The 15,510-nt window shown below is 39.1% G+C and overlaps 1 protein-coding gene across 1 annotated transcript; it reads right to left on the bottom strand.

Annotated features, from left to right (window-relative positions):
• Positions 1-3,114: 3,114 nt before the first annotated feature.
• On the bottom strand, positions 3,115-14,206 carry MRPL15 (mitochondrial ribosomal protein L15). The gene is made up of 6 exons (XM_075023300.1): positions 14,030-14,206; positions 10,379-10,536; positions 7,693-7,858; positions 7,058-7,181; positions 5,459-5,839; positions 3,115-3,251 (listed from the first exon to the last, which is right to left on the bottom strand). Exons 1-5 carry the CDS (start codon positions 14,126-14,128, stop codon positions 5,502-5,504), a joined length of 885 nt encoding a protein of 294 aa, XP_074879401.1. The 5' UTR covers positions 14,129-14,206; the 3' UTR covers positions 3,115-3,251; positions 5,459-5,501.
• Positions 14,207-15,510: the final 1,304 nt, after the last annotated feature.

The raw sequence follows: 15,510 nt of genomic DNA, 5'->3' as shown, positions 1-15,510 counted from the left end.
TGGGTTTCCAAAACTGCAAGAAGACTGATTGGGGCATTGATGTATTGAATGCAAAATTGCCTATCCATTCAGACTTGAATCTAGTGTGTGTAATTCTGAGTTAAGTGCACAGACACCCTTCTAGGGAGTGCTCCTTGACTCTGAGTAAACTCCAAATCCATTGCTCAAAGGGCCCTCCAACCCGGTCGGCGTGTGTCCTGGAATCTGCAAGGTTAACAAGTAAACAACATTGCTGTTGACATTTTTAACAACAAAAGCAACACCAGTCCAGGAAACTCAAGCCACGAAAAACCCCCTCATATAAACAGATGCAGGAATGATCAACACTTTTCCTGCTCCAGAGGCACATAAAACAACCAGATTTTCAAACCCAGAGTGGGCCAGACAGGATGACACTGTGAGAATGATTGAGCCCCGTAGTTCCCACCACTACAACGGGAGAAGTGAGAAGAGACCTCGGGAAGATGCAGATGTGACAGAGGGAATAGTAACCAAAGGAGACAGAATAGATCTGAGGATAGTTTGCTTCCACTGAGAACCCAGTAATTGTTCAGGCAATGCCATATATTTTTGCTACAAAAGACCAATACGGGCCACCTGAGCTAGGAGATGAAGCAGCTTAAAAAGTTTGTAATTTTCCTCTAATGGGTAAGAATTCTGTCACACCTGGACTTCTAACTACATCTTTTCATAAACTAAACCATAACAGTAAACTGAAGTACAGACTGTGTGTTATGCAAAACTATTCCCATCTGATCACCTATCAGGAAATTTTAAGAAATAATTCTGCATGTGGAATATTAAACTGGCCATTTTGGACAGACACAGCATCTTTCTTATTTTAGCGATGTGTAAATATAACACTTAAATATTTAAAATACGGAACTTGTGCAACAATTTCAAATTAAGAGATAAATTTTTACAGAACATGTGAGTGTTCAACTGTGCAAAATTACCTTTGTATCAGCATTTTAAATTTTAGCAATAAACCAGAAAATTATAAAATAGCAATGGGAAGCTATCTTCATAATTGATCACTTTTATATGACTTCCTGGAGCACTAACATCAATTATGGTTGTATGTCAAAACAATGTTGGCACACTGCCAGTGAAGATTCAGATCAGGGCCACTGATTTATTCATTTATTCCTTTTTGGAAATCGGTGAATGGCACACTGAACTTTTGGTTGTTAAACACAAGTACTATAATATGAAGTATAATGAATTAAAAGCCAGCATGATGTTGTTGTACATGTAACTAAAAGGGAAAATGCATATATTTTAACTTCCTTCATTTCGGGTCTGCAGTCAGCCACCTTAAGTATAGTATTGACTGGCTGCTGTTAGTAGAGCCTATCTCCTAAGAAATAGGTGATTTCTAATTATCAAGGTATGATACAAGGTATGTACTCATTCAAAGGCCTTTATTTTGATTTCAGTCTCACATATGTAATCAGTTTTATCAAGGAACCATTCAAAAGTATGATGTTGTCGATAGAAATTGACATGGCTTTCAGTATTTTATGGCACAAATAACACTTCTTTTCCTCAGCTACCTGATAAGGCTCTTCCGGTTACAGCAGATTGGGTGCTTCTTGCTGTGTAATACATTGTTGCATATGAAAAACCCCTATCAAAACAGGATATCCAAGGCAATCATTTATCTTATGAACATGAAAACATGGTACATATTCCTAAGTAAAAAGAATGGCCTTAGATGCCAGTGCTGGCTTAGAGCCTGCATCAGTGAGCCTGACCATCACATAAACAACAGTCCATTGGAAGGCTGTTTATTATGGATTTATTAGAAACCTTGTCAATAACTTATTCGTGCTTTTGATAATTCTGTATTCAGTTGCCAGGAGACTTGTGCTCCTGACGAGATAAAATGAACAGGAAATCCTCTATAGCCTTGTCACTTTTTTCACTAGTAAATAAAAATCAGAACAACCATTATAAAATACGAGCTACTGTAAACAGAAGAGAGGAAAAAAAGACAAGTGTTGCATATTTTAAATAAAGCAACATACAGCCCTTTTTGCCCTCTCCAATTATAAGATGATAAAAGATCACCTTTATAAAGCAGAATGACCGGATTTTGTGGAACGTGGCTGTTTTGGCTCCAAGGTATTTGTAGCGTTATAGTATCAGAGCCAGGATACAGCTGCCTTGTGACTAAGACGTCGTTCACTGAATAAGTGCTATCCAATCCCTCAACGTCACCAGACATCTGTTTCCTGTTTTCATTCTTTCTTTCACTGTTATCATTTTATCCAAGTTACCCTTTCACCTGAAAACCATTTAGAAACCTACAGAAACCAGCGCGTGCACGCGTGTGTACATCAAAGAAGTTGATTTAGAAAAAAAAAATGGCCAAAAGCAATTTGTTCATTTTAATACAAAGAGCAGGAGTGGAAACAAAGTTGCACACACCCCCCCCCCCGTTCTCCTCCCCAAAATACACAATGATACATAAACACTTTTGTCTTCTGGTCTTCACTAATATGACTAACTTCCTTCTTTGCTTCCAGTTAAGTAGCTTTCCTGTTGAGTACCACCACCTCCACAAAATACAATTGTGAATTGATTCATAAAAACAGAAACATTATGGCACAAATAAGGGAAGGCAATAAATACTCTTCCCCCCAACCAACTCCTTCCCAAATGGAGGCAGTAGTATTGTAATAACAAAAAGAAAAAAAAAAAGTAAAAAAAAAATATTACTTGTCATTTAAGGTTCCAAACCAACAATCATCAGGATGCAGAACAGGATACATCTAAAGTGAGAAAGTTATTTACTTCACATTCAAGTTAACACTAGCTATACTTTTTTTGGCACACAGTATTATTCTCAATGTGCCAAAAAAGTGTTGTGCACCTTATAAAATATGAATGTTAACACCACTAAGACCAAATTCCTGCTATTCACAATCCAATTTTATATTGGTGTTGTTTTGCTGTTTCACCTATACTTAAACCACAAGTCAGGAGAACAACCATTACTGATAGCATCTAAACCATATTAACAACAAACAATAGAAGCTGAAGCATAAGTTGTCAAAAATTAGTAACTTTCCATTGTTAAGCTCTGGATTTCAGATTCTTTAAACAGCATGAGAATAGAAAACTTGTTTTATTTTGTTTTGTGATTACAGATGCTCATATTAATTGACAAGGCAGTTTGTTGAGTGAAGCAAAAATCTGGGCTGGTTGACAAACACCAACAAAATTCATCCACTTCTTGGTATTTTCTGAAAGAAAAAGAAGATCTTTTAAATTTATTTTTCTTACCCCCTCCAACGCTGAGGCACATCAGTGAAATACAGGTGTTATACAGGAGAAACATGAGATTCTGGCACTCAGAGGGCTTTCCCTGGGAGATGGGATGGTTTGGCAGCTACAGAAAACCTTAAGTAGCATTTCCCAAGGCACATGAAAATTGGAAAGCAAGACTTCTTCTTGTGTTCTGGTCTTCCACACCATTTCCTGCATCCTATTAACAAAATTATCCTTATTTTAAAGCCAAATTCAGCTTCCATTAAAGTTCATGTAATTATGAAGCATCTCATTAACTTCTGAGGAGTCAGAGCAAGTTCTGATAGATTAACTTAAGTCTCCTCTCTCATCTTCCAATTTACTGCTTGGTTCACGTCCTGGTTTCAGCTGGGATAGAGTTAATTTTCTTTTTAGTAGCTGGTACAGTGTATTTTGGATTTAGTGCAAGAATAATGTTGATAACACACTGATGTTTTAGGATAAGAGCTACTTAGCAACAATTAAGTTGAGGATTTTTCAGTTTCCCATGCTCTGCCAGCAGGCAGGTGTACAAGAAGCCAGGAGGGAGCACAGCCAGTACAGCTGACCCGAACTAGCCAAAGGGATATTCCATACCATAAAACTTCATGCCCAGTATATAAATGGGGGAGTTGGCCAGGGGGGCAGATCATTGCTTAGGCATCAGTCAACAGGTGGTGAGCAACTGCATTGTACATGACTTGTTTTTTTCTTTATTTTATTCATTACAATTATTCTATTTTATTATTGTTAGTAATTTTTTTTTTTTACTTAGTTATTAAATCATTCTTATCTCAACCCACAAGTTTCACTTTTTTTCCAGTTCTCCTCCCCATCCTAGTGGGAGGGAAGGGAGTAAGCGAGCAGCTGTATGGTGCCTAGCTGCTGGCTGGACTTAAACCACGACAGTTCATCATCCCAAATGCCCAATCCTAAGCTTCCTAGAATGAAACCTAGAATATTCTTGCATAGTAATAGTATAGTATTCTGGAGAGATTGACGAAACAAACATTTGTTGGAAAATATTTTTCAAGATTGTATCAAGTTGGTGTGATTAAAACACTGTTTCCCATAAAAATAATTTCTTCATAACTTTTCACAACATCTAAATTCATTTGTCCACTGTCATATATGCAATCTGTGATCAAGCTGAAAACTGAATCCAATTGCGTACTTTGTCCATCACATCCCCATCCTTCACAATCTACTGTCACTGTCTAATATTCTTTGACTCTTGATTTTGCTATGCATTTTTATTAATGGCATCACATTTGTGTCTGGACAAGTTTTAAATTCTGTTTGAAAAATAAAAGCCATTGATTTGTCAGGCATTGGAACAGGCTGCTCAGGGAAGTGGTGGAGTCACCGTCCCTGGAGGCGTTCAAAAAACATGTAGACATGGCACTTCAGGACATGGTTTAGTGGGCATGGTGGTGTTGGGTTGGCAGTTGGAGTCGATGATCTTAGAGGTCCTTTCCAACCTAAACAATTCTATGATTCTATGATTAAGATAGCTTTTTTTTTTTCCTCCTAAATTTAGAAAGTTCTTTTAAACTGCACACCCTGTCTTTCTCAAATCCATCTGAAGAAATAAGTCAAAAATCAAGACCTCTCAAGCTCTAGTGCTATTGATGGCAATGGCAAAATCCAAAATATTGCTGTGGAATTGAAGAGGTTAATAAATTCCTCTGTACTTTGTTGTTTCTGGTCGTTCTTAATTTTCCCCATCTAAAAATAGATGGTCTATCTCTTAGAGGTATTCAAGATAACATTATGTTTTAGAAAATGGTATGTAATATGATTGTAAAACTAATACTAGTTTTGTACTGCCACGTTTCTGATTTTAAATTTGGGGAGAGAGGGTAATATAAACTACTTATTAGGTCAAGTTATTCTTTGGAATCATCCTCTGAAATAAATGCAACACTGAAACATTTTGTCTGAAAAAATAACTGGCAAATCATTGCAAGAGAAAGTGCCCGAACACTCTTTATGTCAGACTCTACACTGTTTCCAAACGTTAAGATTTTTCATACACTGTATTATGACAATAAAGAAGTTGAGAGCTACACCAGAAGATTACATAAACAAAAATTTATGTTTTGTCTAGTGTAACAGGAGTCTTAAAAAAAACAAACACCACTTCGTATCCATTATTTCATACCCAGATGTTTCCTGTACACCTGCAGTTGTCTCCAGTCCTGAATTCATGAGCTATAGTACTTTAACAGCCTCTCATCAGTTGGTTTTAGAATTTTCTTGTCTGCCATGTTTACGATCCATCCTGGAGCAAGACCAAAAAATATCTGTCGAGGATCCTTGCGTGCACTTAACATTTTGAAGAGCTCATCCTTCGTTATGTCTGGTAAGACATAGCCGTATTTCTTGGCAAGTTCAAGTCTGGCTTCCGCAACCTTAGATGGATCTGCCAGGTAACCACGATTCCTGGCATCTGTGTAGTAACGGACTAGATCTTCTGGTGGAAGCATTCGCTTTGGAATAGGCTGGCCACGCAGAAAAAATACTACTGGCTTACATAAAATTTCTGTGGGTGAACATGAAAGAAAATTAGATACTATGCTTTATAATACATATTTAAAGACATTAAATGACATCTTCTTATTTAGTATTTTGTGCTAAATAGATTATTATAGTCTTATTAAAAAGCATCAAGCAAAAACCCAAACCTTAAGAATAATCTTGCTGAGAATGAGATAGTGGTTTACAAGTTGCACTTAACCAAACAAACAACTCTGTTTTAACTGATATTTATAGTGACAATCTGGATGAATCATTACTTCTAATAAATTTAGAATGCCCACTTTGGAAAGACACAATAACTAAGCTATATGCCACCATTTATTTAAAGGACTGACTTCCAGGTTAGAAGCAATGCATTTGCACGGCTGTTTACACAGTGTACCAACAAATGTCAAATTTAGTGCTTCTGTAAGTATTTTAAATAAGAATCAATGGCACATGCATCTATTTAATCATTGTGAGACTATCCTCTCCTCCTCAAGTTTTACTGAATTTGGCAAATTACATTCCAGATCCTTTTAACCTTAATATTTTGATTATTTTCTGGACTGGAAAAAGCAAAATTGTATCAGTCCAGGGTAACATATTTTGCACACTAAAAATGCCTATTCCTCTTGTTCTCAGCCTCATTCATACATGAAAGCTCCATTATTGTCAATAAAAACTGCATGAATGAATATTAGGCAGGATGCAGCCTCAAGCAAAGCAAAGCCTCGTTCTTCAGTGAAAGTGTTCTGAAAACAATAGTCATTTTGACTGGAATAATTCTGAGCTTGTAACTTAGTTATTTCCTCACTTTAACTGGAAAAGTATTTTAAATTAAAAATATAAACGTCCACAGTGGTTTTTAAACCTAATTTTTTTCCTGAATTTTCTTAGTGTTATTAAACACGTGAGAAAGTTAGAAGACAAAAATTCAAAGAAACAATCTTTTATTAGTTCCTCTGTTTACAAAGCTACTTGGATTTCTTTAACTGGCTGATTGGTAAATGCCTACTAACACTGGTAAGGCTAAACAGGTGAATGGTTAAAAAAAGCAAAACTGAGGATGCATTACAGTTCAACATTTGTATAACAACGCGTTGTTGAAGCTTTTAGAATAGAAGTGGATTATTTTCCAGTAATAACTATGTTTGAAACTATGATTTGGATTGTTTAATCTTCACACATTAAAAAAAAAAAAAAAGAAAAAAAAAAGGCAGAAATGAAAAGAAGTTCTTACCCAAACTCCTTGGATCATAGAAAGATGTTGTTACAACACCTCCATTTTTTTCTATGGCTGCAATTGCTAATTCAGATGCCCACTGCACTTCAATATTTACTTTTGCTGAAAAAATATCAGCACCCTGTAAATTTCAACACATATTAGAGTAACATTAAAATGAGTATTTTTGGACAAACATTCATTCTTCTCTGCAAAGTTGTGAGAAACATTAAATCCTGCAAAAACATTATTATTTGTCTGTTCCCTGCACCAAGACAGGTAAACAAATTGCTCTAACTCAGTCACCTGGGTTGAATGAAAAACACCCCTCTGCCTTTCCAAAATATTCATACATTTCTTTCACTACATTTGAGTCTTCTGTTCTAAAATACTAGTTCGACCTCTTGTTATGTGCTCCTTAACTATAATTTTTGTAGTCTTTCAGGTCTTAAAACATCATCCTGGATTTTTTTTTTTTTTGCGAACACACACTGCCCTCTAGTGGATTTATTATCACAAAAATTCCACAGCAAACTAATTTAGAGAAGCAAAGATGCTTCCAAAACATGGGAAGGACAATCTGACAGCCTGGTATGGAAAAACTGAAAACTCAAGGCTTTATCCTGCCTGAAGTAAAAAGTATGTATGCATACCTCCTCCACCAGCTGGACACCATAATCCCTTTTGAGAGGTTGCACTGTTACACCTCTGGCATTAGTGAGCTGTGTTAAGTCAATTGGTTGCATGGGATCAACTCTGCCCAAATCAATCAGGTACTGGAGCCTCTGAAGACTGAGGGGTTGATACTGACGCCTGCGGCTGGGGAGAGGAAAGCAAAAAAAAACCCAAACAAAATAATGAGACATTTACAAAATTGAAGCTTTAACAGGAACTGGTCAACTGAGATTCACCACACGGTATTCTATTTTCTACCTACTCCTAGAACTACCAAGTAAACATTTAAAACACACCTATCCATAAACAAAAACTTTAATTTAATGCAAATACAAGCCCTAGTTACAGCCCCCAAGACTCCACTGTGCCTTCAGCTTTGGTCACACATCCCCACCTCCGATATGACATTAATCATTTTGCTGTTGCTGAGCTCAATTTACTCCAGAATACCTCTCTACCTGCTGACTGGTTTAAGGAAGCAAGAAAGATGAAGAAATTAAAGTGTCAGCATTTCTTGGTAAGTCAACAGGATTCTAAAGAGCTACCATCTTCAAAGGGAATCCAGTTTGGTAGCTTCAATGATACATTCAGAAAATTCGACAAAAAAAAAAAGAGTCAAAACCATATATACACTCTCCCCCACAAATTTAGTCAAAGGCTATCAGCCAAATGCCATATGTGCTCCTGCATAGCTTGCTTCTATCCAACAAGATTTTTTAGTCCATTATCACTGTACCTGACATCTCTCAAGTATTGAATGGAATCTTCCTCAAAAGATCACCAGGGAAGAGAAATATTGAGAAAATATGCATTAAACCATATCTCCAAAGGAATTTGGAATATTTTGTCAATAGCCATCAGCTTCTGCAGAATCTACTTTTGTGTTTTATGAAATTCTAACTTTACTACACAAACCAATCCTTCGAACAGTTTTCCCAATCCCAGTGTCTATGCCTACTGCATACCATTTATGCTGATGCTCAAAACTGTCTCATACAATCAGTGTGACCACTGCTAGAGGAAATTTGTGAGTGGAAGCAGAAAAACTGAGAAGAAGCTTGTCTCTGTTACCGGCAAGCTAAGACAGACAAGCAACAGAATTTGCACTGTCAGACAGTTCCTAAAAGAGCAAAAGTGCTAGAAGTGGAGGAACACGACTGCAGAAAGAAGACAGAGGTAAAGATAAACAGGCAGAGACGTTGTCCAGCATGCTGCCATCCTGCCACAATAGCATCTTTCAAGTGCACTTACAGTATTCACCAGAAAAACATTTACAATAGCCTAACATTGAAATTTTGCAAGCGACATTGAAATTTTGCAAGCAACATTGAAAAGAAATTACAGAGCACTTTCTTTGTTTCCACATGCTGTCAGATGTGGTTAAAAAAAAGCAAGACCCTATTAATTTCTTGTCACTGCAGAAGCTTGGATTTTTGCAGTTGGTTATTCATGAACTTGTGACCATTGTTAGCATAAGAAGCTCAGCGTCTGCATTCTGCAGCATTTCCTTTGTAGGACTGCAGATCTACACTCTGTCTTCAGCTATCAAAAGTGCTTCTCATTTACTCTTTTAATAACTTAAGCAAACAGGAGAAAATGACAGTACTTGGAAACAGTTTGAATCACACTTCAAAACTAGTAAGACTCACAGAGAAAACCTTTAATAACCAGGACAGGTCTGTAAGTTATACTGCATGCATAAAGAATGGAAATATAGAAAAGCACAGCTATTTGATGAAGTTATATCAGCAAATGAAACATGAAATCAAACTGCAAGTTTAACAATTCACAAACAAATACACATTAGTCTTTTCATTCTTGAACAGTCTGCTAGGGGTGGCATGTTTTTATTACTACTGCCTGTAAGAGTATTGCATGGGTATAGAAGTTTTCATAACCACACCTAAAAGCAACAAAATGGTTAGTGACCCAGGTAACATACATGCTATCTTAGGAAACAAAACCAGCTTTAAACAACAAAAAATTTTTAAACATCAAAATTTTGTAATTGACAGTGTAAGTGAAGGAAATGAAGAAAACACTGGCATACAGCTCTCCAGCTAAGAACAGTGACTGGAGAAAAGACATGTTAGAAGAACAATTTTAAACATTAAAAAGCTGGAAGATGGACATGGCCCCAGTGTTGCAGGGCTAAAAAAGCTGAGTAATGAAGAAAAGCAGAATTGTTTGGCTAGCGGCAGATCAGAGCTTAAGGTGAATAAAGCAAAGAGAAATAACAAAGCAAGGCTTTGGATTACATTTCCATGCCCAACATCCTCACTCAAGTCAATGGGACTGTTCCCAGTCAGTTCACTAAGTTATCTGCTGCACAGACAGGCAGAAAGAAACAAGCATATATGAAGGAGGGGTTTCAGAGGTAAAAGGCACTCAGCTGTAGGAGGAAGGGTAGCCTGCTACATATGAAGGATTATGCAAAGAAAAGGGTAAATAAGCAAAGCTGTAAAACAACAGCAAATAAGTGAATTAATTAAAAAAATAATCTCACAAAAAATTGAACATTCTGTTGGTAAGGAAGCTAACAGTCTGAGAGGAATATCTCATTTTCAGTTAGGCCTGGTTTGGCATATTAGATTTTGGCTTCAGGAGGAAGATCCAAGAAAAGCAGACAACTATTAATTTCTGAGTAAATGTGAAGAAACTTACCTATGTCCCTCATTAAACCCATATTTTGGTATGGCCAAGTAAAATGGAGTTTGACCACCCTCAAAGCCTAATCGGGGGCGATTTCCTCTTTGTCTTTCTCCTTTGTGACCTCGACCACACTTCCTACCTCCATATCGTCCACGGCCACGTCTTCTCTCCTTGAAAACAATCAATGATACGTTTAGTCAACTACTTTGGAAATAAATATCTATAAAACGTAAGATCTCAGAGATATAAACAACTGAGCAAAATGCTGATTCTCCAGGAAAAATTAAGAGATAGCTCTTTTCTACAGGGAAAAATAGTCAGAAAAGCAGTTAATGTGATTTTTGCAGACCACAGCTCTAGGCAGGGACCACAAAGAGTCTGAAAGTTTACATGAACACATATTGTGATAACATGAATACTAGTATTTAATCCTACCTCTTATAACCTGCACTCTCCAAGTTAAGAGAATTTTCCTGAATTTACTATTGATATTTTCTCCTATTTCACGAGCAAGTTGCTCAGTGCTCAGAAGTTTCCGAACACTGACAATGAAAAAAGAAATTAAAAAATAAAAATAAAAAAATCAATTGTACTTCAAGGGGCAGGGAAACAGACTGTATATGCTATGCAGACTTTCCAAAGAGTCTGCAACTGTTGCCATTTCTAGTGACTACAAATCAAAAAAGAGAAAATTGCATTTTAAACCTTTATTATTTTTTAAATTAAGACTGTGATACTAAGCTATTAGTTCCCTGAGCACTTTGAAGTAGCACTGCAGCCATAAGTAGCAGTTCAGCAATCTTCTTGCACTCACCTCTTATTTGTGCCAGCAGAAGCACTTGCACAGCCAAATGGTGAATGGGATCAAAGAGATAAGCAATGGTAAAACCTTTTTTTTTTAAAAAAAAATTAAAATCTAGGTCAGTTGCACCCTTCCGTACAATTCATGGGTATGCAAATATCTATAGGATTACAAAACAGGCAGTAACCAAGGGACCAAATGAGCAGCTGGGAGTGACCACTATTAAATGAAGCTGTGCCAGCTCACTCTGACCTAACTAACCAAGTTTTCTGTGTAAGATGACTTCATTTAATTCACGTACTAAAAAATGTGCAGCACTAAGGCTCATTTTGATTTCTTACACTTTGTCAGGGATAAGATAGAGCCAGGAGCTTCAGAATCCTTGCCACCATGCTGCACATGGTAGAGTTCACTGTTCAGCTCCAAGAGGCACGATCACATCTGTGCGTCACTTTGATGGATCCATTTGATCTTACAAAGTTTTTCCCATTGAAGCTAACATTCACTGGAGTGTAAATGCATGTGGAAAGAGCAATGTCATGTTGCTAACTATTCTCATATCTGCACAACACAATTCACACATTTGCTATTCTCCATTGTGTTCCTCAACGTGAATCAGTCAGGCTGGGAGACACGTAAAGCAACACATTCTAAACAGTATTTGTACTATAAGCTAACTTTGGTTAAATCACAGCATAGTTACTGTTGTATCAATAATAATGTAAATAATTCATTATTAAAGAGACTACAATAAGCCCCTTCAATTTCTCATTTTTTGTATTCAACAGTCAGAGAGCCAAACTTCAAGCACGCCTAATCCTACAAACCACTCTATGCAGTTAGGACTGCAGCAAGGAGTATTGAGTAAAATGCAGGTCTGAAAACTGCTCATTACATCATGGTACTTGATTATTAGCCTAACACAACAAAGACATAAACTAGGATGTTTTATGCTCTTTATTGTGTCTGTAAGTTTTCCAAAGTTGTGGAGCACTTAACATGCACTGAAATATTAATAGAAAAGTCAGTACGGACATGCATGAGAAAAAAATGCATTAATTAATTTGAAATATCATCTGACCTAAGATGCACAGCTTACCTGTATTAATACTAAATAGTATAGAGTTCAAGTGCAGTTTTGTGCTGGACTAGACATCCCTGCCACCAGAGGAAGCTGACTTGTCCCCAGCCCACAGGCTATGCTTCTTTACTCACAGCACCTCTTGTGCTGACACAAGCAGTTGTGTGGCTCTGTATTGGACAGGTCAGGGAATTAAACTAGATGAAAACTAATTTTTGTCACTAGTTTTCAACTGGTTTAGTTCCCTGCTCTGGCTCACCACACAACCTCTTGCAGCAGTACAAAATACAAAGCAGGTGTGAGCACCTGGAGGTAGATGGAGGGCGCAGCTGACCCACCCACCCTTTCTGGCAGTTGCCCATACACACACTAGATTACATGGTGACTTTGGTTAACACACGTACACTGACAGTATCTGGTCACAACTGGAATCTAATCAGTACACTGACCAGATTTTAGACTGTCAAAAGAGCCAATCAAAACTTTTTTTTTTTTGCTGCAACTTCTGTTTGTGAAGTCAAATGCTCTTAAATCTGCTTATCTGAGAACTTCATTAATCACAGAATAAGGCTGTCAGACACCAAAAGAAAAATACCAGAGAAACAGAGCCAAGGTCACTTGTACAAACTCTACGTGAAGGCAAACAGTTAGCAGTAACATGGGGAAAAGAATGCTCATTTCCTAGATGCAGTTGCAAGTTACTTACTAAAGACCCAGTGAACATAAAAAATCCCTCTACTTTCAAGATTTAAAAAAAAAAAAAAAGTGTTTTCCTAAACCAACAGCTACCTTGAAAAACAAAAAGTGCTGAGACCAAACACTATGAGGAAATCATCAGTTCTAGTAAACCTCAAGTTCAGACTATCTCACAACTTCTGGATGCTAAGCCTGAAAATAGCCAGATTAGTTTGAAAAAGCTTAAGAATCACCACTCCAGTCCTGTAGAGGGCTGCTTCTTCCAGTTCTGCTTGACCCTGGCCAAGCTGGGTGTACACAGCTCCAAGTGAAGTAACTTTACAGGGGAACCCCAAGAGCTGCAGGGGGGAAGAATTTCCATTCTCTTGTCTTGTCACAGGTTTATGGGATTACAAGTACGCAGCACTCACCAGCTCTGTAGGCATCTCTGAGGAGCCTTAAGCACTGACAGGGAGGTGCTGCTTGGTGCTCCCTGCTGATTCTCTATTCCTATGACTTTAGCCCTTGAACCTCATCCCCCTGTTCACTGATATTTCCCCTAAACCAGATGGGTTTCATCCTGGTTTCTTTTCTTTACTCCTCTATCACTCTACAAGGAGACAGGGAAGACAACGTTTAGTTTTGTTCTCGAGAAAGCAGTAGTAACAGGAATCGTGGGCTGGCATCACATTCCTTTTTAAGCCTTTTAACCTTCCCTTTTCAAATGTATTACTTTATCCCAGAAACAGTTGGTATTCCATACTTTTTTTACTGTTTCCCTCTGCCCCCCAATGATGGCATTCTGAGGGTTAGCCAGGGCCACTTATCAACCCGTTCTCTGTGGGGATGGCTACTCACACCGGCTGCGAGGCACACAAAGGACAAGAAGAGAGCCAACACGCACAACACTGCCACCCATTCCTCAGCCTTCCCATGCCTATTTTGGCCAGGCCGCTCTCCCGGGCCTGCCGCAGCCTCCCCAAAGGGCTTCTGACAGCCCGGAGGCAGCCGCCACCAGGGCCGGGCGTGCCCGCTGCCGAGGCAGAGCCCTGCCGCCGGAGAGAAAGCATGCCGGCGACCCACCCGACAAACTGCAGGCACTCACCGGCTTTTTGGAGCCTGGGCTGGGCCTTAGGTTGGCCAGACTGACCCTGGGCAGCGACCGCAGCAGCTCCAGAGCCTTGCTCCGGCCATTCCCGCTCATGTCCGCTCACCTCCCAAGGGCGGCAGCGACCGCCCGCCCGGGCGAGCTGCTTTACGGCAGAACCGTAAACCGCACCTCCCGCGCCTTCCCGACAGTGTCGCGCAGCCGGCGCCGCCGCCGCCGCCGGGGCTCGGTCCCAAAGGACATTTCGTTTTCCATTATTCACACAGATCTCAGCCGAAGTGTTTTAAAGCCAAGCCTTTCAAGCCACCAGGCTGCATCTAAAAACGACTGGCTGACGGCGCGCAGAGCACCGATCTAACGAGAGCGCAGCGCCCTGCGCCCATCCAAAAAGTTGGAAGGCGGGAACGGGCTGGGAACGTGCCTTACCGTTCGAGGCTTCCCTTGCACTGCTGCAGTGCTTGATCACCTTTACTGCTTTAACCTTAAAAAGTGGACCTACTGGAAAACCAGGCAGCCCTGGGAAGGTAGTTAGTTAGTTACCCTCTGGCGCAGGCTTAGCGGAGCGAAGGACGGAGCGGGGGAAGCTGCAGCTGAGAAGTTGCAGGGCAGGAAGGCCGGTTCCCGCTGTGACAGTCAGCCGGTACTCCTCAGCGTCATACCCTGCTTTTGGTGCCCAAAATCCTGTTTGACGAAAACCTCCTTCCATGTTGAATGTCTGCTTCAGATTATGTCCCAGAGAAAAGGCCACGCAACAGCTCCCGCCAGCTCTGAGAGTAAATAGGGGTGAAATGGAAACCATGTTGCAGGAATCTGTGAGTTTCAGTATGAAATTTGTATTGCTTCTTACCCCCCCTCAAAAAAAAATCAATAAAAATTACAATGTAAGAAGGCAGGTGAAATGGTGGTATGGACAACTGATACCGAAAAGTCGAAGAAACTCTCTAAGACTGGTTTTGGAGTTTTAGAAAGCAGGCATTCTTTATTGCAGCGCTGGATGCATGGGGGATAGTTCAACCTAGCGTGCATGCCACAGCTTTAGCACTAACAGATTATATAGAATAACTAATTGCATATTAATCAGATTAGTATACATATACATAAAAATAAATGCAACTGATTATCTTAGTACTGCCTACATCCGATCACGCGCAATGAAGGATCCATTTGAGACGAAGGGCTGCTTTTGCAACCACCGACCCATTTGAAGTTCTTGTTGGCTGTCCTTGCAGTCTTTATTCCTGTCCTTGTTCTTTGATCTTGAAGCTTAACGCAGCTTGAATCACATGTGATCAGTTTCAACATTGTTCTCATCTGGCGTACAGGAACATCTAGTCATAAGAGCAAAGAACTGCAAAACTTATGAGTAACTACCTCTACTAGTTAATTGCTTGGCTATACTTTTGTCTATTGTTTCAATCATAGTGTTAGTATAAGAGTTCTAATAATTATTTACCAACTCTCACTTTTACAGTCACCTA

The sequence above is a fragment of the Buteo buteo genome, chromosome 3, assembly GCF_964188355.1.
Source record: "Buteo buteo chromosome 3, bButBut1.hap1.1, whole genome shotgun sequence".
NCBI lineage: Eukaryota > Metazoa > Chordata > Aves > Accipitriformes > Accipitridae > Buteo > Buteo buteo.
The sequence above is the reverse complement of the archived record's forward strand: the minus strand, read 5'-3'. Positions and strand labels throughout refer to the sequence as shown.

Coding starts and splice junctions, on each gene's coding strand:
- MRPL15 (XM_075023300.1), bottom strand. CDS start 14,128: ATGAGCGGGAATGGCCGGAGCAAGGCTCTGGAGCTGCTGCGGTCGCTG. Junction 7,182..7,692: donor GTGTCCAGCTGGTGGAGGAG/GTATGCATACAT, acceptor TGAAATTTACAG/GGTGCTGATATTTTTTCAGC. Junction 5,840..7,057: donor CTATGATCCAAGGAGTTTGG/GTAAGAACTTCT, acceptor GTTCACCCACAG/AAATTTTATGTAAGCCAGTA.